The sequence below is a fragment of the Drosophila willistoni genome (assembly GCF_018902025.1).
Source record: "Drosophila willistoni isolate 14030-0811.24 chromosome 2R unlocalized genomic scaffold, UCI_dwil_1.1 Seg167, whole genome shotgun sequence".
Lineage (NCBI taxonomy): Eukaryota > Metazoa > Arthropoda > Insecta > Diptera > Drosophilidae > Drosophila > Drosophila willistoni.
Genome location: NW_025814050.1, coordinates 15,798,122 through 15,822,025, shown reverse-complemented (window position 1 = coordinate 15,822,025; position 23,904 = coordinate 15,798,122). Strand labels below are relative to the sequence as shown.

At 35.1% G+C, this 23,904-nt stretch overlaps 3 protein-coding genes across 5 annotated transcripts; 2 read left to right on the top strand and 1 right to left on the bottom strand.

Annotated features, from left to right (window-relative positions):
• Positions 1-1,315: 1,315 nt before the first annotated feature.
• Positions 1,316-5,728, bottom strand: LOC6642803 (DNA fragmentation factor subunit beta). 2 transcript variants are annotated; one of them, XR_006954102.1, is made up of 5 exons: positions 5,481-5,728; positions 4,761-5,421; positions 4,318-4,441; positions 3,199-4,254; positions 1,316-1,333 (listed from the first exon to the last, which is right to left on the bottom strand). XR_006954102.1 is itself a non-coding variant. In XM_002065103.4 (4 exons), exons 2-4 carry the CDS (start codon positions 4,992-4,994, stop codon positions 3,266-3,268), a joined length of 1,347 nt encoding a protein of 448 aa, XP_002065139.1. In that variant the 5' UTR covers positions 4,995-5,421; positions 5,481-5,728; the 3' UTR covers positions 2,727-3,265. The 2 variants fall into 2 exon arrangements, 1 of the variants encoding a protein (XP_002065139.1); XM_002065103.4 differs by lacking the exon at positions 1,316-1,333 and having other exon boundaries at positions 2,727-4,254.
• A 67-nt stretch (positions 5,729-5,795) lies between these two features.
• Positions 5,796-8,541, top strand: LOC6642802 (UV radiation resistance-associated gene protein). The gene is made up of 5 exons (XM_002065102.4): positions 5,796-6,362; positions 6,475-7,360; positions 7,423-7,748; positions 7,867-8,286; positions 8,364-8,541. Exons 1-5 carry the CDS (start codon positions 5,986-5,988, stop codon positions 8,476-8,478), a joined length of 2,124 nt encoding a protein of 707 aa, XP_002065138.1. The 5' UTR covers positions 5,796-5,985; the 3' UTR covers positions 8,479-8,541.
• A 1,514-nt stretch (positions 8,542-10,055) lies between these two features.
• On the top strand, positions 10,056-23,323 carry LOC6642801 (probable phospholipid-transporting ATPase IIB). 2 transcript variants are annotated; one of them, XM_002065101.4, is made up of 6 exons: positions 10,056-10,777; positions 19,571-20,408; positions 20,478-21,264; positions 21,334-22,678; positions 22,755-22,828; positions 22,901-23,323. In XM_002065101.4, the coding sequence occupies exons 1-6, from the start codon at positions 10,152-10,154 to the stop codon at positions 23,032-23,034; spliced, it is 3,804 nt and encodes a 1,267-aa protein (XP_002065137.1). In that variant the 5' UTR covers positions 10,056-10,151; the 3' UTR covers positions 23,035-23,323. The 2 variants fall into 2 exon arrangements, with proteins under 2 accessions (XP_002065137.1, XP_015033835.1); XM_015178349.2 differs by lacking the exon at positions 10,056-10,777 and adding an exon at positions 18,506-18,875.
• Positions 23,324-23,904: the final 581 nt, after the last annotated feature.

The following is a 23,904-nucleotide window of genomic DNA, read 5'->3' as shown; positions in this document are numbered from 1 at the left end:
CTTACAATCTAATTCTAACACAATTCGAAAGCGAATCTTTACTAATCTTAATCTTAATACAAATTGAAATCTTATGAGGTAACAACAACGAAACGAAACTAATGACATTAAATCGACTATATCATACATATATCCGGATAATACGAAAAGCGCAGATCACAACAAAATACGACTAATATAATCAACAAAAATACATCTTTTGTTTAACTTTTCTTTTTGGAATGAAATCTATATCTTTGTCTATACGATTTCATTTATCATAACGAGATACTTTTACTTTTACTTTTTTTCATTTTGTTCGTATGCATACGAATGTGTTATCAAATTTATTTTGAATATTATTATTATTATGATTATTATTATTATTTTTTACTGATATACATAAATATATATACATAAATTTTTGTGTTGTATACATTTTTTTTCTATGCAGTGAACAATTTTTTAGTAAATAAATAAAAATTGAAAAAACAAGCAAAAGAAATAAAAATGTTTTCTTTCTTTTCATGAAAAACTTTTGGAGGGGGAAATTAATATGAAATATTGAGAGGGCAGTTTAAAAAATTTGCATACGTTTTTGTTAAAAAAGTAAATTGTTTTGCAAAAGTACGGAGCTTTCCTTATACAGTCTGGAGACAATTTTTTCTTCTATTATGGCCCCTGAATATAATCTCTTGATCCTGCACTATGTTACCTGCTTAAAGGACAATGCATTGTTGGCAGATATGATCCATAATTTTGGAGGAAAAGAATTGGCTTGACTTCCTTGAGTCATGCCATGATTAGTAAGTAGTTCTAATTGCCTTTTACTTTGAGATATGATATATCTCAAATCATACGATTCGTTTTCTATTGTTTCTATCGAGTCGATCTCTGTACGTTTTCTGCCGCACTATTTTTATGTACATTGAAAAAAAAACGTTAAATTTTCCATCGAATACTGTATTTTTTATAAAACCGGATAAAAATTGAATCTATTCATAAACATATCTCTTTCCTTTCAATATCCGTGGCTTGTACAAATTGTTCGAGGTCAAAAAGTTTAAAAATAATCTACTAAAATTTAAATTTGCGGCCATTGCTGTATATAGCATAATTTTTACAAAAATTTGGAACAAAGTTTATATATATTTTTTAATATTATATGAGAAGATTTTCTTTTAGTCATGTAAGCAAAGAACTGCCTGAAAATTGAGAAATTTTTATTCATCAATTTCAATACAAATGGCAAAAGGTATGGAACATTATAACTCTATGAATTGTGACTTTGCTTACCTCTTCTTAAACTGGTTGGCCCTTACTCTTAGCCCCGGTTCCCCATCCGAAAACTTTGCTGCAAAATTTATAAAATATATTAAATTTTAAAAAATTTCAATTGTTCATTAACAAGGATATTTATTTATTTCAATACAATTTGTCTGGTAATTTCTTTTTTTTGTACAAAATTTTTTGGTATATTAATTCAGTTGAAAGAAACCGTAAAAGAAAATTCGTAGTTTACATTTTTAAGATTTGAAAACAAAACTTGAGAGAGAAGCCAAGTGTAGCAAAATTCTGTTTTAGTTGTAAGTTTGTTTAGATATACATATGTATATATATATTTTTTTTCTTTATATGTATATATATATTTTCCTTTTAATAAAATGGACATATTGTCTAAACTCTGTTTATAACTCAACTAGAAGCACTATATTTAATCAACAACATTTAAAGCTAGACTCTATTTTATATTGCAAATAATTATTCAGAATATTTACTACTTTTTCAGTTTTTCATTATTCAAACATTAAATGCATACACATGTAAATACATTTCATTCATCAGTTAAATTTTGTGGATATAGTTAACTTTGAGAGTTTTTGAGAATTTTGTACAATTTATGTAGTATTTCATATTTTTATATATATTTTGTATATTGTATATATTTATATATAAATTTAAATTTTATATTGTATATAATATTGCTTAAGTAAGTAACTTTTAGAGACCAAAGTGATCACATAGCTTAGGATACACAATCGATTTTTGTATTATCAGAGAAAACGAATGAGATAATTTTTTAATATAAAAATAAAAATCAATAATTCCAAAAAAATTTTTGTACAAGTTAATTAAATGGTAAATGTCTTTAAATGCTTTAAGTATAACGATTTCTACAAAAAAAATAAAAATTAAAACCAAAGTCTATTCTAAACGACAACAAGCTAAATTACTCAACTTTCTAATCAGTTAATTGAAATAATCTGTTTATGACCTCTGCCATCTGGAAAAAACTATTATGAAGCGGAAGTGACAAAACAAAAAATATTTCAAAACAAAATTTAAGGCTCAGAAGGGTCTATCATAATGATAACATTCATAATTTGCCAGCTGGGTTTAAATATTTCAAATTATTTCAATTCATGTGATAACAATTTAGGTTGGGTCATAAAGATCAATTTACTTACTAACTGATAATAGAAATGATTCTACAAAATTAAATTGAATTAAATTGTTATCTTTTCGAATTACCAATAATATGCAGATAATTATTGTACTTTTAATAAAATAAATGTATGTATAAACCAATTTAATTGATTAATTGTAACTAACAGAAACTAACTTTCGTTAGTATTTATTATGTCAAATGTCTAATATATGATAGAGATTTGTTAATTTGAGAAATAAAATCATGAACATAAAAAGAAAGAAAATTTTCATTAAATAGAATATTTTGTAGAGATAAATTGATAAAAATAAATGAAACATTTTCAACTTTTGATCAAGACAATGATAATACGATGGCTAAATAAAAAAATTAAGAAAGCGACTGACAAATAGAGTCAGAAATTGACAACCTACGATCAAGATAATGATAACACGATTGTAATGTAATGTTTCACAACTTATAATCAAGACAATGAAAAAAAATCATTGTTTAAAATCAATAGTTAAAGGAAAATCATATAGAATCAAAGTTTTCCCATCTAAGACAATGGGAGAACCATAATGAGAATTCAATCAAAAATATACGAATGCAAAGTCTAAGACTTAAGTAATATTTTCTATGATTTAAGAGAATTTAGGTTTAGATTTGTTAAAAGATAATAATATTAACATTGTAATATGGCAAAGATTGAAGAGTAAGAAAGAACCATTTTATAAACGGTCATTAAATTAGAAATTAATGAAATGTTAAGAAAAACAAATAAGGCTTACCAATTCCAAATAAGCAAGAGAAAATTTTGTTTAAAGTAACCAAAAATATTTCAGATCTTCAAACTCTTTACGAGGACTCCTCATCCACCTCCATTAGTTCCTGAACTATGCAATATTCATGACACTCGGAACAAACGAGACGGCCATTTGAATTATTTGTACGCTGAGTCTTTTCATGGCAAGTTATGTGAACAAGTTTTAGATTTTTTAATGAGAAAATTTCTAGAAAATATTCCAAAACCGATATGTCAATCACTCGTTTATGATGCAATGTACATTTTAGTTGAGGTTGGGTGATCAATTTCTCGACATTGGCCACCAGAGAAGGTAGAATCGAACGACATAGCTCAATTTGATGATCAAGATTCCAGACTTGAAATAATATGAGATTCTCGCGGGATGCATATGGATTGATAGAATGTTGCCGAGAGCAGCAATTGCCATTATCCGAATAGGAGCCCTGGCAATAGAAATCTCCCAAATTGGAGCAGAGGGATACAGACCACTTGTCCAAAATGTTATTACGTTTCGTATAGTCTTTGATAAGTTGACGTAACCTTTTTGGCACACTTGCAGCACCATCGGTCTCTTCCTCCTCCTGCTGCAGCTGATGGCTAAGGAACTCGTGTTTCTGCTGGCATTTCCTATCAAACATCATTGAAAAATAGTCGCAGCCAATGAGAAGATAACGAAATTGCTCCAGCACCGAATTGATTACTTGACGAGCCTTGGCATTTTGTCGATACAGCGGATTACGTGTCAGTTCTTCTTTGGTTTTGTAGTAATAGCCACGGACTCGAGTCTGTGCTCGCATGGACATGGCTTCCTCCTTGGAATGGAAACGCTCCTCGCCACCCTTAAACCACTCCATATGCTCCTCTCGCAGACTTAAATGAGCCTTAGTATTGTCCAGCATACGACGCTGCTTTTGTAGCTCATATTGCGTGATCATGCGACGAAATTTGTCCGGATGTTTCTCAATAAAATCATAGAAAATATCAGCTACCTTGAGAAGCGGAGATTCTTGACGCATTCGTTCAAACTCAAAATCCGGATCTGGCATAAAATTGATAAGATTATAATAAGTTATCAGTGAAAGTTAAAGCTGAGGTTACACACCTGTTGTGATAACTGAATCGGGTCCAGCCACTATGAACAATGTCTGAGCAGGTAAACTATAAAAATAGTCATCATCCGATACTTCAAAGCCATCGGAGGCCAAATATATGTGTAAATCCTGCAACTGTAAAAAGAAAAAGCAAAAATGACAATATAATTGCCCTTGACTTGACAGCCAGGCAGCCCTGACCTGACCCAGTGAACAATTGGTGATGAACCAAAAAGGCAATGGAGAAAGGGGAGACTCATGGCTTCTAAGTTCAATGGCGCAAGGACGAAGAAGCAACAGATGTTGTTGCTCTTGAAGCTTCTCCCTCCCATGGCAAACGCATGCGCTTTACCAATGACATTGGCAACGAAGACGGAAGGCCACCAGTGTTTAATGGCCTTGAATCCTTTTTCCCCAAAAAGAAAAAAATTTGTATCCTCCCACACACACTTACCGGAAATTTTGATTTTGCTTTACTTAACAGCATCTCCAAAGAATTGGCTCCAATTCCAAATTTTCGCGTGCGATTGTTATCTGTTATCTTATAACCACGCATTGGAGCTGCAGCTGTTAAGGACTTGCATGAAATCAAATCCTTTTCAGTTGTGTCTGTATTGCTGGTTTTATTGGTGGTGCTGCTGCTACGTGTGGACGGCGCCATTATTGTCTCCTTAATGTAATTGAACATTGTAAGCTTGCATAATATTAAACGTTTTCCCCTTAAAGGCAAAAAACCTCGCAACAAGCTTCCGTTTACGCCGAGGCCTCAAACAACACACAGAAAAAAAATAATAATAAATGATAAGGCCATAGAGCTGGGCAGTCCGCCGATTACACAAAGACGGTCACATGAGCAGGATATATCGATAGCGATTAGTTTTCATGCTTTCGCGGGTATATTATTTTCAGACTTCGTTTCTTTTAGTTTTCGGTTTCTGTCGAGTACCGATTCAGTTGAGCTGTTAGACATTTATTAAAAGACCGATTGACAGAAGAAGTCAACGCAAACGGCCAAATTTTCCTCGTAGGTGTCATCTTCAAAAAGAGATTCCTCCATGTCGTCATTTAATATTTCTAAGGCTTTCACCATGTTTCTCAGAGGTAACACTGTGTACCTACATTTAATTTGATTAATAACGAACATATTAAAAATAAAGTGAAATTAAATGTTCACCTGAATATTTGATCAACTGTTATGCCATATTCGTCAATAATTTCCAAAATTTTTTCTTTAATATAATCTCCAGTGAGTGTGTAGGTAAGCTGGATCATGCCTAACAACGATTTCTGTCTTACTCATATTACTCCTTAGTAATATCTGTGGAAGAGGAACTGGACTTCAGATAGGATCCCCTATGTAGAACAGGCTTTCAAGAACAGTTTATTTGATAAAAATTCAGCTGATCGGTTGTGTGGCGGAAAATTTGTTTCAGTGTTGTGCAATTATTTATTTCGTCAGAGATGAGAATATATTGTCATCGGTTATCGACGGTATCGGAGTAAATTTCGATATTCACCAGCTGCGTCAACATAAACATTTACCAACACTGTGCACGTACGAAAAACAGCTGTTGTGTCTAATTGTTAAAAAAAATTATAACAAAAAAACATTGGCTTCGGTGGACAATGCACAGGAAGAGTAACAAAGCGTAAGGGCCCAGCCAACGCCAGCCTTTGCAATGAATTTAAGACCACGATGCAGGAAATGGCTTCCATTAGCCACTCAGCAGCTTCGCATACGCAATCTCGCGCGTATACAAGGTGTCAACATTGTTGCCTGCGGGGCGGTGGAAGAGCCAGAGTCCGATATGCTACTTTTTTATACGCTTCACGCAGATAAGGCTAGTAAACCATTTTATACAAGTGAGAAGTTGCCTCAGCGTCATCAGTATCAAAAGTGGGCGGAAATCAGTGCTGTTGATGATGAGTGGAGGAAATCCAATTTGAAGTGCGTTTGCGTCAAGGTGTGGAAGCAACAAGAGAAGCACGAGCAATGCCAACCAAGTGAGACTGAGCCTAAGATCGGAACAAAAGAGGAAAAAAAGACAACCATTTGGTGAGTAAATGACATCAGAAAGTCAAGATTAGTCATTACTTTAAGTTTCTTACTATGCAATTTGTTTGTTTTCATTTATATTAATCAATATTATTTTCATTGCTTCTATTAGTGGGCTACAGTCAACACAACTGACGCCTTATAAGCTAACACGCCCACCTGAGTTATTATTTACCTGGGGCGTTTATTTTTCCGGACTTACCCCATTGGCTCCACTAACAGCCGCTCAGTGTGGCTCGAATTGTTTGATTTTCCATTTGAATGGCGAACAATTCACTTCCCCGTCAATGATCAGCGAGCAGGGGCTGCATTATCAATTGCATTTGCAATACCAAAACTATGGAGCCGACGAGGAGCCAGATGAAACTGAACCACCTGAAGATCAGGGTATTAATTCGCCACCAGCTAGCCGAAGTTCCAGTCCTATGCTAAGAATGAGGACCATGCGATATGCCCAATTGAAATGCCAACAACAAGAGATCCGACATAGTTATGATTTGGATTATTTATTACAACTGCAGCGCCAGCAACGGTTGGAGCAATTAATATTACAGCAGAAGCAAGAAAAAGCAGAAGAAATAAAACTTCTTAGTGTTCAGTGCATAACGCCGAATGAACTAAGGCTAAAGCCACACACTAGATCGCTTTACCGAGAGCATAACCATCACCACCAACATTCCATGGGGCGGACATTGAGTGAGCTGCTGGCCGAACAGCAAGAGATTGCACCTAGCACACTTTTTAATGCCCAACGGCTGACTAGAAATATTGAGGGATTACGCTGTAAGCAGCGTTTGCTTCTCACGGAAAGGCAAACTTTTCGGGAGCGCATCGAAAAGCAAAAGGAGCGATTGGCCACATTAAGAGAAACGTTGGAATCAAAGCAGAAAGAATTGCATAGCCAGAGGCATCGCTTGGAGCAAGATCGTTTAGAGCTAAGATTGCAGATTCCCCAGCATCTTGCAAAGCGAGAACAAAGACAGCAAATAACTCGACAGGTAAGTTACAAATACTATGCAAAAAGATATATACTTAAAAAACCTTATATTCATTTTTTTAGGTTGAGCGTCGGATGTCAACTTTGGTACTGGAATTGCAAGAGATATTTAACATTCAGAGTACACCAGGATCGCAGCTTTATAACATATGTGGCATATCGTTTCCCCACATGGAACAATACACAAGCGAAAGCCGTCAAGCGGCCAATGCCCAAATGTTGCAGCATGTCTCGCCGCTGGCGGTGAGCGCTGCCCTAGGTTATGTGGCTCACCTTGTTCAAATGTTGGCCATCATAATGGATCGACCGCTAAGGAATCGCATACTCTATGAACCTTCCCGTGCCAGGATAGTTGATGAAATCAAGGAATTGACTTATGCCACAAGAGAGTGAGTGTGATATATGAAAAGCAATCGTGTAATCTAAACGTTACTGTTTGTTTCTCAGCCTATCTAAAAGTAGAATTTCTTAAAGTTAACGATTTTCATTTTGAATGTTTATCGGCAGATTTCCACTGTACACCCGCTCCATTCTCCCCTCGCAACAGACAAAATATGCCATATATCTGCTGCGCCAGAATGTCTCTCAGCTCTGCTATGACATTACCGGACACTGTGATCTACGTAACACTTTTGGCAACCTTCTGGAACTCTTCAATACATTGCGTTATATTGAACGAACACAAAGAGATGAAGTTGATAGCCCTGATGATAATGGGGGCATTGCCAACTTGGTCAATGGATTGTCAGTGGCTGCTGCCGGCAACAATTCACAATTATCACAGAGCCATTCGTCAGTGGATATGAATCATGTGCCGTTGCCGACCACAGCAAATGTTGCCAAAGATGCACTATTGCAACAATTGTTGCCGCTGCCACCAGGCGTGAGTCAGGCACTGGCTATTGAGGGTTACGCGTCAACGCAACGGTAAGAAAAACAATAAACATACATACATTTATAGATTTAATGAAACTAACTCGCTAATAAATGATTTTTTTTTATAGCATTTGTCGATCGGTTGGTTCCTATTCCGATGGCGAAGAGGAATTTCCTAACAAATTGGAACACAACTACTCTAATTCAGATTCAAATATAACACGGCAATCGGAGCGCAGCTAATCCAGTTGTGCTAATTTGTGCTTGGCAATATAACCAATATATAACAATAATTATATATCAAAAGGAGTAATCTTTATATTTATATACTTATGTACATGCAAAACAAAAGAAAAAAAAAAAGAAGAAACAAAATCAAAAAACAAAAAGCCCTCAAACAAAAGCAATCTACACAATTGTTTGTCATTCGGATTGATTGCTCTTCTTTCATTTGCTAATTCCCGTTTTTTATTAAAAAAAAAAAATGTATTCGTTGGCAACATTTGTGTAGTTTTTAAATTAACAATATTATACATATATATATATATAGTTACCCGGTCTATATTGTGTGCATATTATTATGTATTTTCTTGTGTAAGATCTCTATGTAAATTTCCGTTTACTGTTTATTTGCTAAACATTAAGCTAGATTCGAAAATAAAGTTTAAAATATTTTTTAAAACTCAATATAGAATGGGTCAAACCAAACTTGATCAATATCAAATGACGTCAGATTCTTTTAAAATTAGCACTGAAATACAGTTTAATTAGCAGTATATTTAAATCATTCAAAATCAAGTATAACTAGAAAGAAAAAATTAGGGGAAATTTATAAATATTGTAGGAAAAATATAGAAAAATTAAAACAAAAATTTAATTGTCGAAAAGTACTTACAAATACGAAAAAAATTAGATAAAATTTGAAAATAAAATAAATAAAATCAGGATTATAAAAGTTAAATAAAACAATAGGACAGATCCATAGAAAATTAGGAAAAATTTGGGAATAATTCAACAAAATTTGAAAAAAAAAAATTGGTTGCAGTTTGCGCATCCATTTGAAAGTTTGTTAGTGTAAACGGGGCATAAGTGTGAACAGGCCGTAAGAAACAGTGCTACAAAGCGCCTGGTTAAACAGCTGTGCCAGTCATAAATAAAAAAAACTCAAAGTAAACGTAAACTTTAACTTTGCTAGGGGAAACGTGCTTAAAATTACTTAAAAATTTATTGTGCTCTAAAATATTAAAACATGAGTGAGAAAGTTCAAAAATGTTGAAGTGAAATGTAAGGGACGCAACGGAATTACGTGCACTATATTTAACCATTTCCGCAAATGTGCATGTATCGTGTGTGTGTGTGTATGTGTGCCTGTGTTTGTATTGGTTGGCCCGGGCCTTGCCTTGGCCTTTGATTAATTAAAAAGTCCAATTGATATTGCTATTGCTATTTTATAATGATAAATTGGTATAGACGCTGCTGTAGCCGGCAACCGTTTTAGCCTGATAAGCAAACGACGACGGTTCTATCTCTAAAACCATAAAAAGTGACGTAGGAATCGCCCCAGCGGAACGTGCGCTGGCCCGTACTTCGGTTTTGGATTCGGAGATAAGGGAGAACTGTTGACTGCACCAACAAAAGTGTGATAAATAAATAATAAAAAAAAGAGTGTATAAAGCAGAGACGTGGCAAAAGTAAACAAAGTGACTGAATTAACTGGAAACTTGAAAAGTCTCTTAAAAGCAAAACAAAGAAAATCAAAATTATAAAAATGTGCATTTATTAAATATAAAAATAATATAGAATAGTTTATTTTTAGTAGGAAATTGCAAATTCAAAGGAAAATAGGAAAACAAACACCTGTGTAAACTCACTCGTGCTCTCGCTTTTGGTCAGCTTAGTCACGCTCTCTCTTAATAATGGCCGATAACGGTTATAAAGACTTCGATGAAGAGAGCGAAACGGACTCTGAAACGGAATTGCTCATACGCGATGTTGGCCACTCTCTTAGGTCGCACTCTTCTTCAGCCGCTGCGGCTACCTCACCCTCCTCCTCATCGTGGCATAGCCGAAACCGTCAACGCAAAAGCTCAACTGGTTACGGCGGCGTCGATGTTGGCGCCGTCGCTGGCAGCTTTCTTGGCAATCTCTTCGGCAGCGGCAGCAATAGCAGCAACAACAACAGTCTTGGCTCTGCCGCCGGCCAGATACGTTATAGAAATGAGCGGAGTCGCGAGCGTGCCAAATATTCGAATAGCCACACAAGCGGAGATATTGCGACGACGACGACCACGGCGAAACTGGCGCAACTAACGCAAACGCGTGCATCGGCTGGCGATGGCGGAGTCGCGGGCGGGGCCGACGGTGCCGCAGGAGTCGGGACGACAAATGCAACGGGCAGTGATCTAGGTGCAAATGGCACGAACGGTACACACAATACGGTAATCGATCCCGAAAACGGTTCCTCAACGGTCTTCTATCAGAACAATCGGCGGAGGAGTAAAAGTCGCAGCATCAGCAACATGTGTAAAATGTGTCTCTGCAGGTAAGTTGAGTGTCATTAGGCCAATAGGGTGCATAGAATGAGAGAAATATTTAAATAGCATAATGGCAACGTTGCGTATGCGCAATGCCATGGGTGACCTTTATTGAGTAGCATACGAGTAGTTACTCCAGGTCTTTGCTTAGGAAATGAAAGTTACAAATATTAATTACTAATTAATCCCCTATATTATCAATGTTGATTTTTTTTACTCTTTCCTTGAACATTTTCTAATAAAATACATAATCCCATATGGGATACTTAACTTCAATCGATGCAATTGCTTGCAAATTTACTAATTTATTTGGTTAGCTATTCCAATGGAGGAATGTAATGTATGTGTGTGTGTGTGCGATTTTTGTTTAAACCTTATGATTCTACAAGCTTATCGCGCTCTTCGTAGCATTAAATGGTTTTAGTTTCTTTATATAGAAGACGACTCAAAAATTAATACTCACCAGAAATGTGTGTGTTTGTTTTACATATATGATATTTAAATATTTATGTTATTTTTACTAGTGCAAATAACAGCTGTTCGTTTGTTCTTTTAACGCAATTCTTGCAGTTTAGCCAAGTGAGTCAATAAAAACCAAATGGCATAAGTTAAGCCAATGAAATGAAAATACCCTGTATAAAGAAAATATTATTATCATTTCCTGATAATAGAAAAAAACAGCAAAAAAATAAAACATTTTGAAACGGACATTTGGATTTTTATAATAGTTGAAACAATTTTAATAAGTGGTCCCCAATCGAATATCTCATAAGAACATACAATCAGGCTATATCATAGCAAACTTTATAATTACTCAAAATTCACGGTTGCGACAATACAATTAAAACTCTTATTAAATTTATCCCATAAGACTGTTTTAATATTGTAAAGTTTTATCAATAACTCGAACCGAAATGCATATTTTTTGTTAAATTTATGTAAAACTTAACTCGTAGGTATTGTTCAGTTGTCAGTTTATTTAAATGAACTAAACACGGAAAACACATGACAGCTGTGAAGAACATCCTTTGTTGGCAAACTCATTTGACTTGATACTCTTTGCGAAGTAGTTAAAGAATTGTGTCTGATTTTACGACTTAGTTAAATTACATTTCGGATTTCTTTAAATTTTTGTTATAATTGAATAAATAGAAATCTAGCATTGACCTCTCCATAGCATGGCATTTAGTTGAAATTCCGCAAATCCAAAAGTAGAAAAAAAAAATGCTTATCAGTAAAGCTTTGTTTGTTTGTCTAATGCACTAATGGAAATTATTTCGACATATTTGAATTATTTGGTTGAGGGAATAGGGAAATAAACGCTCGCATTTGGTTCCACAACGTTGGCCACATCAGCAAACGCTTCACCACCTCATCCAGCAACAACAACAACAACCAACAGCAACTACAAAAACAATTCACAAAAAACAAAAATGCGCCACACGGTGCCCCACGACGCTTTGCAATTCTAATCGGGCTGTCGAAATCTTTGTGCCTCATATAACTAAAGCGTCGGCAATTCGAGGCAAACGACCAATGAATGAAACCGAAAGCCTTCGCCTTATCCGCCTCCACCTTCACCTCGGTCTCCGTCTCCACTCATCATCACTTTCCCAGTAGAAGCTCGTCAACGAGTGGAGTAACTAAACCTTCAAAGAAATAGTCCACTGATAGGCAAAGTTTCTGTGGGTTTCATATGGCAAATGAATGACATTGAAACAACAAATTTAAATTTAAACCATCCAAAAGCCAAAAGAGAAACCTTGTTGGAAAGTTACAAATCAATTTAAATTACCATTAAGTAATTAACCTTTTTCTAACTCAATTGCAAAGATATGGCATCAAATAAAAAACAAAGCAAAGACATCGATCTTCTTATAGCCACAGACCAGTATAACCGGATCACAAGAGAAACAAATTTTACCCTTTTGAATTCCACAAAAAAAAAACATTATTTGATAAAGTAATTTGCGAGTTTTCTGATTATTTCATTAGTCATAAGGAATTTTATAAGAAATAGATGAAAAGTGCAATAAAAATGTTTAACTCTAAACTTTGTGGTTTGCTTTCAATACTAGCAAATAATTAGTAATTATTTTATTTAATTACAAAATACATTAGATATTCTTATCTACATAAATTTTAATTTAAGTTTTCACTTAAATTAAAATCAGTATGATTCGAAAGGCTAATACCTAATTATACTCTTTTGTTTAGGTCTATTGTTCAAACTTTAAACAACATTAAAAATAAATTAATAAAGTAAAAGGAAGAAATATGTAAGATTCGGAGATTTTTGAGTTTTTTACAGTAATGATAGGAGCAAAAATCATTAACTCCTTGCAGAAAGTTAATTAATAATGACTGATTTCCTTGACAACTCATCTGTTCACTTACTTAGTGAATCACTTGTGGTTCACTCACTTACTCAGTGACTTTTTTAATGACTAACTTGACTATAAGTATTCCGTGGCTTACATTCATTGCTTTCTTGACGCCATCCGAAAGTAAAAAGACAGACAGAACTCCGATTATTTTAACTATACTTATATTCCGTTAATAAAGCTCAGCATTCATTTATTAGTTCCATTGACTAAGACTATTACTATATTTTCACTTTAACTCACTTACTTAGAGTAAGTGCATCAAGCAGAAGCAAAAACAAATCTTTTTTTGGTCATTTTTGTTTTCAACTGCTACTTTTGATGTTTTACAAGTATAGTTTTAAAAAATATATGTTTTAATGGGTGTTAGATTTAATAATAATATTCAATAATAAGTACTTTATTGTATTTCAAAACCTTCAAACGTAAATCAAATTTACTATACCCTTCTTCTTTTCAATTAAAGTCAAAGAGAGGCTTTTCAATTCGTTTATTTAAGTTGCATTTCCAAAAGATTTTTAAGGGTTAAATTAAAAAAATTTATTTATATATATTCGTTAATTGCCAATCGACAAATTGAGCACAATCGCTTAGAATTTTAAAATATAAAAGCCCGATCTACACCAAAAAGTGACGACTTACAAACATAACTTATGAATTCTGTGAAAAAACAAAGAATTTATTCATTGAATTCAAAAAGTTTATCCTGATCATGACATTTTATAAGTCAAATTCATATGAGAAATGGTTAACAATTGACCAGAATCTCTTTCAAACTTTGTAAAAGGTATCTCAAAGTCGGCGTTAAAATATTTCAAATTTTGTTTTACTTTTAAATGACCTCTTTTTTTCGATAAGGCCCTACATACATAACTTTCAATTTTTGACATGGAAAAAATAGTACAGCGAAAACAACAAAAGAAAACACAGCAATTTATTTACTTTTTTTTTCGTTTTTGATGGAACTTGTTTGTAAAATTTTAGAAACCTTGAAATAAAAAAAAAACCAAAATATCTAAACAAGATGAAAACTGGTTTTAGGTAGGTTTATTTTGGGTGACTTCTTTGAACAATTTTAGGTTTTTTTTGCTGAGTCGCACGACAAAAATCGATTACTTATGCAAATTTAGGCAACATGGAAGAAAAGGAGTTAGTCAAGATGGGTGGAGGGGCGAAGGGGTGAAGTATTAGGAAAGGGGTCGGCAGAAGTTGTGGGTGAGTCTTACGAAAAACTGTTTAAGTGTGAGAAAAAAAGTGGCTCTCATTATTGTTTTTGGTGTTTTCTAGTTGCTTTGTCACCCCGAAAACGAAGACGACGCCGACGACGACGTCGACGATGTCAGCGACAGAGAAGACGGTGACGGAGACGGAGACGTCTTGTTTGTGGCACACTATTTATAGTCTCATTTCGTTATTTCGTATTTTGTTGTTGAAATTTTCCATTTTTTTTCTATATGTATTTTTTGCCTGGAACCGACAAGGCATGGCTCTGGGGCTATGTAAACACAGAACCTAAACTCTCTTCCTCTCCGTCCCCTTTGCTGTCTTTTGCCACCTTTTTGTTCGTAGTATTATTGGCTTCTGGTTGCTGGTCTGGTCGTGTTTCTGTCACGTTTATCGATTTCCATTTCGATTTTGTCGCCAATTGGCATGGTATTGTTTTTGTTGTTTTTAAATTATTTATTTATTTATTTTTGTTTCCTCCATCTTGTGTGTGTAAGAGTGTGTTTTCTTTCTTTTCTCAAACAATTGCGTTACGCCTCTAATTAAGCAAATTAAAAATATATCTTGAAATCGGTACAAAAAAAAACTTACATATATATGAATAGATGCTGACATCTACGAGGGGCAATTGAAAAGTAATTTTTACAGTAAACGTCAGCAAAATAATAAAAGATTGTTGAAAAGTTTTTGGAATTGACAAGGTCAGCAAAGGCTTATCTTCAGGTAAGGATCCAGGAGGCAAAAGGCTCAAATTTCAGACTTAGTTGAGATCGCGGTCTCTTAGACTATATGCCATACCCACATACCCTTACACACATATACAGTATCTTTTTTGTCAGCCCTAAAACAAAAACGTTAGCCGTTTTACAGAAATGTGAACATAATTTCTATACAGGAACAAACAGTACGTCCTTTGTTTAAATGTCAGATGAAAAATCATAGAATAGAAAGTTTAAAAAAAAATTGCATCTGTCTGCCAATATTTCAGGACTAACTCCGGACCATTTGGTAAAAGGGGGCAATTGGTTGCAGTATATAATTAATATTTGTTGTACTATATTTTTCACTTGTTCGCGTGAGATGTTTACGTGCCTAGCAATCTTGTTTACCTGCCTCTCTGCCTAATCGTCCGTGGCCATTTCATCGATTTTGTCAACCAGTTTTTTGGGGTCATATGGCTTATTTTACAGTTTGCCCTCGCTCTCGCCCTCCCCTTTTGTGTTTCGTGTAGAAATCATCAAAAACAATTTTTTTGTTTGAATTTTATGAAAATTCATTTTGAATTACGTCCAAACTATTGCCAACAGGTAGCAGAGCCAAGAAAACAAAATAAATATCCTAACGTTTCTTAATTTGTTTGTTTAAATTTAAAAATAAGCAAAACAACTAGGACGTTAACCTAAAGTGGATGTTCTTCATGAAAAAGTCACAAAATCCACATTATAAAAATTGGCAAGAGTCGGAAATTAATTACATTTTATAACTATTAAATAAACGATATAATTTCAGCTAGAAGACATTTTAAACAAGACGTATAGCGTTTCGGGGGTTTTAAGATTAAGAAAAAAATGGATTTACTTTTGTTGAAAATTGTTTTCTTAATCATTCTCTTACTTCTCGGAAAACTTGAATTAGAGCTAAAAACTTTTCCCTGTTTATAAACAGTTGGAAGAAGAATTTAACCCGAATTTACTTATCTCTTACTTCAATGCTTATTAACCTAAATTGGCCAAGTAAAAGGTAAGAGAAGGGCGGGACGGGTTGTGTGGTGTACATCGGTGAATCCGTGGGTAAAAGAATGCGGGCGTGAATTGTTCTAACTGTTTTCACTATGACTACAAACAATAGACACAACAACAACTATAACATCAAAAAATAAAAAAAAACTGACAAAGAAAGCGAAGAATGATAATAATCACATTAGGCGTTGCCATTGACGCTTGCTTTGTATGCAAAGGAGTGATGGGAACCTTCGGAGAAAACCGTCGCCCATTGCTAACAATTGTCATAAAATATTTATAGAACTCTTCAACTCTATCAAATTAATAATGATGTTTGTTTTGTCAATAGTCATATATGTATGTACATATACAAACATTGCAGTTATATGAAAATCAAAATGTCCTTGTTTTATTTCATAGTTTGCTAAATTTTGGATTACATTTTTACGAAAATTATTTGGTGGTAATAATTCTAGTTGTAATCCTACAAAAGCACTTGGATTAATTAAAGGTTTAAAGGCAGTTCGTCAATTTTAAGCAATTTCTCATTGTGATATTTACCGAAATTGCTTAAAATATAAAGTTATTTTTAGAGATATAGAAGGATTTTAAAGAGCAAGTGCTTCTAATAAACTTTTGAAACAATAAACCTCTTTTTATGGAGGATATTTTTAAGCAATATTTAAACAAATGCAATAAGAAGAATAGAAGAAGAAGAATAGTTTTAAAAGTGTCGTAACTTTTTATCTTGTTGCTTTTTTAATAACTTTAGTTTATTGTTTTAATCTAAAATTATTTATCAAATTAAATAATATGTATTTATTTTTTTATAAATAAGGAAATAAAGTTCGTCTAGTTATTATATATATATAGACATTAACTTAATCTTGTTAACCAACTTACAAAAAAAAGAGCTGCTTTACTTTACTATATTTAGAATTAGGATCATTTTTGTGGAATATTTACTTTCCCCTTTTTAATTGAATATGCAATTGATTAATATCAATATGATAATTACTGTGAATTGCAATTATAATTATTAACAAATAGATATACTTAACTCTAACTGGACACAATCGCTTTGTTAGTCACATGGCTGACAGATTTCACTCATAAATGTAGATAAAATGATAATAAAGATAATGATACTGTCTAATAGAGAATGAGAAATGAGAAAACATTCATTATTTTGTGTGTAAATGAATGAGAACGTGCATTTAGTCCTGTTATTACTATATACATACAAATATATATAATATTGCAAATATTTACTCAATGTGATGTCATAAAAAGAATAAGAGGAAAAAAATCTTCTTAGCGATTTTAGCGAGACATTTCATCACATTGAGATATGGAATTGAGATATTAAAAACAAATGCAACGAATGCAATTTTTATTGTGCCATATGTATCTGTTTGTATGTATGTAAATTTCTGAGAACTTCTAAACTGAATTCTCTATAAGGCAAAAATAAATAAAAACTCTTGACTAAGCAATTTTCATAGCAACAACAACAGCAACAATAGTGTCGGCTTTTTGCCTTTTGAAGTGCAGCGCAAAACCAGGACAAGCTGGTTGGCAGAGGGGGTGGGGAAGAGGGTGACTCATCCCTCCAGGGTCAGGTCAGGTGAGCTAATTGCAAAGAGCAAAAACAAATTTTTTTTCGTCTCTTGTCTGGGCTCAATCTTTACAAAAGAAATTCTTGCGGTTTGTAAAGTCCATTGAACTTTCTTTCTTATTTTGGAGAATTCTTTTATTTTTCTTAACGCTTTTTAGCAACTTTTTCTTATGAGATCATAATATCAAATGATGTTAACTTTTTATTGTCTTATTGACAAAAAGATTGTGGCAGAGCCGAGCTTCCCGTCTATACTATGAAACTGGTTTCACAGAGAGCAACAAACAGTTTAAGAGAAGACGTTTGTTATATCGCTGATCTAAGTAGCAGCAGCAGCAGCGCAGCAGCGAAATAACAAAAGCTTATTTAATTAACGCCTCAATGCTAAAAGTCAGTTAAGAAGTTGCGCAGTCAGCAGCAAAATGGATCATAAATTTCCATAACCAGTCTCAGAGTCCCACAGAGAAAAGTTTAAATATCAAAATAACGTTTTTTTTGCTTTAAAAAAGGTGGCAACGATGGGTTGAACATTTAAATATAGATAAATAATTTGCAAAGTCATCAAAGGAATGTCATTTTCATTTAAAGCAGCTAAATTTTTCTAAATGCATTATGTTGTAAAGTAAAACACACAAATTTAAAATTTTTCACAATTTTAGTTAAGCGGGAGATTGGCAGCAGTGTTATAGCTTAACAGTGCGTTAACAGCACTTTAACAGAGCACTAAAGAACTGGTCACACTGCACCACATTCATGCGCAGTTTCTCCAACATTTTTTTAAAGTGCATCAGAATTTTTCCATTTTTATTTGTATTACAATTTAATATTAATAATAAAAAATTAAGCGAATGCCCAGGTGCAAGTGAAGTGTGTGCAATGTGCCACGTGAAGAATGAATATGTGAAAACAAAACGACAAGAAAGAAAATCAATTAAACGAGAACAAACAGGCTAAGAAAGCCAAAACAGCAGAAGCAGCAGCTGCTGCTCCAAATACCCATAAACACAACAAAGAAAAGTTTATTAATTTTAACAGCAACAATTGCAAATTCATTAATAATGGATGATGCCACCTCGCAGAATTCGGCAGCTGCAACGCCAATGACACGGGAGAATATACCGTTATTAAATCGCCAGCAAAATCGCTGGTTTCTATTCAGGTGAATCATCAATTTAAGCGACGCGTCGAGAAAATCACCATCCTCTCGTTGGCAGGGGGGAGTGGTGTGGAGAAGAGACAGTTCAAATAAGCTTTATCAGTAGTTGCATATGTACATTTCTCTGTATATGTAACACACCCCCACAATAAGTTGGAGGAGTAATCATTTTTGTTTTTGCGAACTGCTCGGGACTTGCTTTTGCTCTTTCACTCCCACACACACACACTCACAGTTACAGTTAGCTTGGTTCAGTCTGTGAGTTTTCACTTTTGTTTGTTTTCTTTTTCGAGTTTTTATTATTGATTATTTTTCCAAGGTCGTCAGTTCCTTAAAAGGAATTCTACAAGATTTGTGATTGGAATAAATAATTTTTCAGTTCCTATTGTTAAGAATCTTGTATCTTGAATCTTGTTAAGAATATGTATTTGTGTATAGAAATGTTTATGTACATAGTTCGATTGGTTTCAATGCCGTTTAACGGAATGTCCAAAGGGGTAAAGGGCATATTATATTTTAATCTTTTTGTTAGTTATAACTATGAAAATTAGTTAGTGCATTAGGTAATTAGGTAACTACGATGGAGGAAAATTAATAGTTAGAGTTAAGATTAAATAGAAACTCTTTAAGGTTCATAGAAAACAAACTATTGTTAATTAGATTACTAACTGATTATTTTTCTTAAATTTCGTTTCTAGTTGCTGGCGCAAATGGTTCCGGCCCCGCGAACTCCGTGCTCGCACTGTCCACATGGGACGTGTGAATACGGAGAAATTTCCACCGAATGAGATACGAAATCAGAAGTACAACTTTATTACGTTCCTGCCTCTGGTACTTTTCGAGCAATTTCGTTTCTTTCTTAATCTCTATTTCCTGCTGATGGCACTGTCGCAATTTGTCCCCGATATACGAATTGGCTATCCGTATACATACTGGGGACCATTGGGTTTTGTGCTAATGGTCACCATATGTCGAGAGGCAGTCGATGATTTGCGTCGGCATCAGCGGGATCATGAGGTGAACTCACAGAAATACAAACGTCTATCGGCTACGAATGGCAATGGCTATGAGCTGGTACCAAGTTCTAAACTTAAAGTGGGGGATATCATAATTGTGGAAAAGAATGAACGTGTTCCAGCCGATTTGATTCTATTGCGTACTAGTGATCGCAGTGGTTCGGTTTTCGTACGAACTGATCAATTGGATGGTGAGACTGATTGGAAACCTCGACTGGCTGTGCCGTATACCCAGAAACTGAATCGGGATGCTGAATTACACAGCATCGATGCCAGTTTCTATGTGGAGAAGCCACAAAATGATATACACAGCTTTATAGCCACTTTCTGTATGACCGATGGCAGCGAAGACACTGGACTGAGTGTGGAGAATACTCTGTGGGCCAATACAGTAGTGGCCGCCGGCACAGCAACCGGCATAGTCATCTACACGGGCTGTGAGACACGCAGCGTAATGAATAATTCTCAGCCAAGATCAAAAGTGGGCTTACTTGATATGGAGATAAATGGCTTAACCAAGGTAAGCAATGAAAACTGATAAGAAACTTGGAGAGATAATAATTATTTACATATGTATGTACTCTTGTAGGTTCTTTTCTTCGCTGTGCTTGGCCTGTCGCTTGTGATGATGCTACTGAAGGGTTTCGGTGGTCCTTGGTATCGTTACATGTTCCGCTTTGTTCTGCTCTTCTCGTACATTATACCAATCAGTTTGCGTGTGAATCTCGATATGGGTAAAGCCTTCTACTCTTGGCAAATGCAAAACGATTCCAATATACAAGGCACTGTAGTGCGATCGACCACAATTCCCGAGGAATTGGGCAGAATATCATATGTGCTGACCGATAAGACAGGAACATTAACACAAAATGAGATGGTCTTTAAGAAAATCCATTTGGGTATTGTATCCCATGATGCGGACACATTCCATCACATTGGTCAGATAATACAAAAATTGTCGGGGACATTGCTACAACAGCAGCAGCAGCAGGGTAATGCATCCAGCTCCAGCAGCGGAAGTGCAGATCAGAAACCACCAATGATGTTTGCCGGCAATCGGATGCGTCGTCCAGAGGGTTGGCGAGAATGGGAGGCTGTGCGTGCATTGGCCTTGTGTCACAATGTAACACCTGTTAGCGATGAGGAGGATAATCGTTCTGTATCGACAGCATCGACAGTTACAGGCGGCAATAATTCACCAACAAAGTCTGTGATAAATATTGAGGCTCCCGGCAGTACAGACACCGAACATCAATATCAGGCTGCCTCGCCAGATGAAATAGCCTTGGTCAAGTGGACAGAGCAAGTTGGATTGACGCTTATTGCTCGGGATCTCAATACCATGACGCTACAAGTAAAAACACCTAGCGAAGAGAGTGAGTAAAATAGTTCAAACAGTTTTTTTTTAGAGAGAGTTTAAATTTAAACATTCCATCTTGTTTTAGATGATATTCTTCTGCAGTATCAGATCCTTCAACTGTTTCCCTTTACCAGCGAGAGCAAACGCATGGGCATTATTGTGAGAGAGAGCAAATCTGGACAGATTACCTTCTATCTGAAAGGAGCTGATGTGGTTATGTCTACTATAGTCCAATACAATGATTGGCTAAGTGAGGAATCTGGAAATATGGCTCGAGAGGGTCTACGCACATTAGTTGTGGCCAAAAAGGTGCTAACAGAGGAGCAGTATTCGGACTTTGAGATGCGGTATAATGCCGCTCGTCTCAGCATCACAGATCGTGTTGCCAAAGTGGCGGCCGTCACCGAGTCCCTGGAAAGGGAAATGGAATTGCTTTGCCTAACCGGTGTCGAGGATCGTTTGCAGGAGAATGTGCGGCCAACTTTAGAGCTTCTACGGAATGCCGGTGTCCGCGTCTGGATGTTGACGGGCGATAAACTGGAGACAGCCTGTTGCATTGCCAAATCTTCACAGTTGATTGGTCGCAATCAGGGACTCCATGTCCTGAGGTCTGTGAAAACACGCACCGATGCACATCAGGAATTAAATCAGTTTAGACGAAAACAGGGTCATGCCCTGGTTATATCCGGTGAATCGCTTGAGGTTTGCCTGCAGTATTATCGGCCCGAATTCCTTGAACTGGCCACCGCCTCGCCAGCTGTGGTCTGTTGCCGATGCTCGCCCACTCAAAAGGCCCAGGTGGTGGCGCTCATACAGAAGCATACACGCAAACGAACCTGTGCTGTTGGCGATGGCGGCAACGATGTTAGCATGATTCAACAGGCTGATGCTGGTGTTGGCATTGAGGGCCGTGAGGGACGACAGGCCTCATTGGCGGGAGATTTTAGCATTCCTCAGTTTTCGCACATTGCCAAATTGTTGTTAATACACGGCCGACGCAGCTACAAACGTTCGGCGGCCCTCTCACAGTTTGTTATACATCGTGGACTTATCATTACCACACTTCAGGCTGTATTTTCGGCTGTATTCTACCTCAGCTCGGTAGCCTTGTATCAGGGTTTCCTTATGGTCGGATATTCCACGTTGTACACCATGTTTCCGGTCTTCTCATTGGTCTTGGATCAGGATATTACATCGGAGACAGCTGTCACATATCCGGAATTATACAAGGATCTATCCAAGGGTCGAAGTCTCAGCTATAAGACCTTTTTCATTTGGGTTTTGATAAGCATATACCAAGGCGGTGTCATTATGTATGGAGCCCTGATTCTGTTTGTCGATGAGTTTATACATATTGTAGCCATCAGTTTCTCGGCTCTGATTATGACGGAGCTGATAATGGTGGCCCTTACGATACGCACTTGGCATAGGTAAGTGGAATCAAAAAAAAAAAAAAAAATGGATTGCCATCGTTTTTCTAAATATGTTTTTTATCCCCTCTTGTAGACTCATGGTGCTGGCAGAGCTTTTCAGCTTGGCCCTCTATCTCATTTCATTGGCAGTGTTGCATGAATATTTCGGTAAGTTCTACTAAAAAATCATTTTCCATTTGTTTTCTAACTTTTTTCCTCTTCTTTTCTTACGCTATTCAGATTGGGAATTTATCTGGTCGTACGACTTCCTCTGGAAAGTCTCACTCATCACATTAGTTTCCTGTCTACCCCTGTATATAATCAAGTTCTTGCGCAAGAAATGTTCGCCGCCTTCCTATTTGAAGCTCTCTTAAATGATCCGATCGAAGCAAGTGATTCCACCTTTTATTATAATTAGTTCTCACAATTTTCCACTTTTATTGCCCCTCCTTCCTTTTATACTGGTTTTCAATTTTCTAATTTATTACACTGGCTAAATCTGTAACTTTTTTTCATTTTTGTTTTTGTCTAAGTACGTGATATAAAATTAAAAATTTTTTTTTGTTTTGCGACACTGAAAAAATTGTATAAATTACACAAAATATTGAATGAGGAAAAGTGATTATAATATTATTGTAATAATTAAAAGCTGAGAAGAATCAATTTGCAAAGTTCTTTTTCTCGTTTTTGTATCGTATTAATGTTTAAGTCGCCGTAAACCAAATTATGTTACTAATTATATAAATAAACAAAAAAAAAAAAAAACAAAAGGAAAGCAAGAAAGAAAGAAAACTTAACTGAAATCAATTAAAAAAGAAAGAAATAGAACGACAAATAGATTTTTGTATATGTAAGAAATTAGAAATCGTAAAAAACATATTTTATTGACATTTGTGAAATAATGACTTATAATTAAATAAAGATACCTATTTAAAAAACTAAGTGTATACGAAAATGTTTTTTCCCCACATTGTAATGTATTATTATGGAATGCCACATTAATTAAATGGTAATGGCAGAAAGTCTAGCATTTGGTCTGAGAGTGCTTTTAATCTATTTATTTATTTACAATTTTAGATAAAGTATAAAATACTAGACCTTACCAAAAAACAAAGAGTACTAGTTACAAGGCCTTCGACTCTAAGCTTTTAATCTACTATTTATTAACAACTAAGGACTAACTCACTTAAAAAATGTCTTCTAAATTTGAAATATGAGTTGAACTGAAAACACATGTTTTTTAA

Coding starts and splice junctions, on each gene's coding strand:
- LOC6642801 (XM_002065101.4), top strand. CDS start 10,152: ATGGCCGATAACGGTTATAAAGACTTCGATGAAGAGAGCGAAACGGAC. Junction 20,409..20,477: donor AGATAAATGGCTTAACCAAG/GTAAGCAATGAA, acceptor GTACTCTTGTAG/GTTCTTTTCTTCGCTGTGCT. Junction 22,829..22,900: donor AGTGTTGCATGAATATTTCG/GTAAGTTCTACT, acceptor TACGCTATTCAG/ATTGGGAATTTATCTGGTCG.
- LOC6642802 (XM_002065102.4), top strand. CDS start 5,986: ATGAATTTAAGACCACGATGCAGGAAATGGCTTCCATTAGCCACTCAG. Junction 7,361..7,422: donor GACAGCAAATAACTCGACAG/GTAAGTTACAAA, acceptor TCATTTTTTTAG/GTTGAGCGTCGGATGTCAAC. Junction 8,287..8,363: donor GGTTACGCGTCAACGCAACG/GTAAGAAAAACA, acceptor TTTTTTTTATAG/CATTTGTCGATCGGTTGGTT.
- LOC6642803 (XM_002065103.4), bottom strand. CDS start 4,994: ATGTTCAATTACATTAAGGAGACAATAATGGCGCCGTCCACACGTAGC. Junction 4,442..4,760: donor AAGCAAAATCAAAATTTCCG/GTAAGTGTGTGT, acceptor TTCTTTTTACAG/TTGCAGGATTTACACATATA. Junction 4,255..4,317: donor CGATTCAGTTATCACAACAG/GTGTGTAACCTC, acceptor ATTTTATGCCAG/ATCCGGATTTTGAGTTTGAA.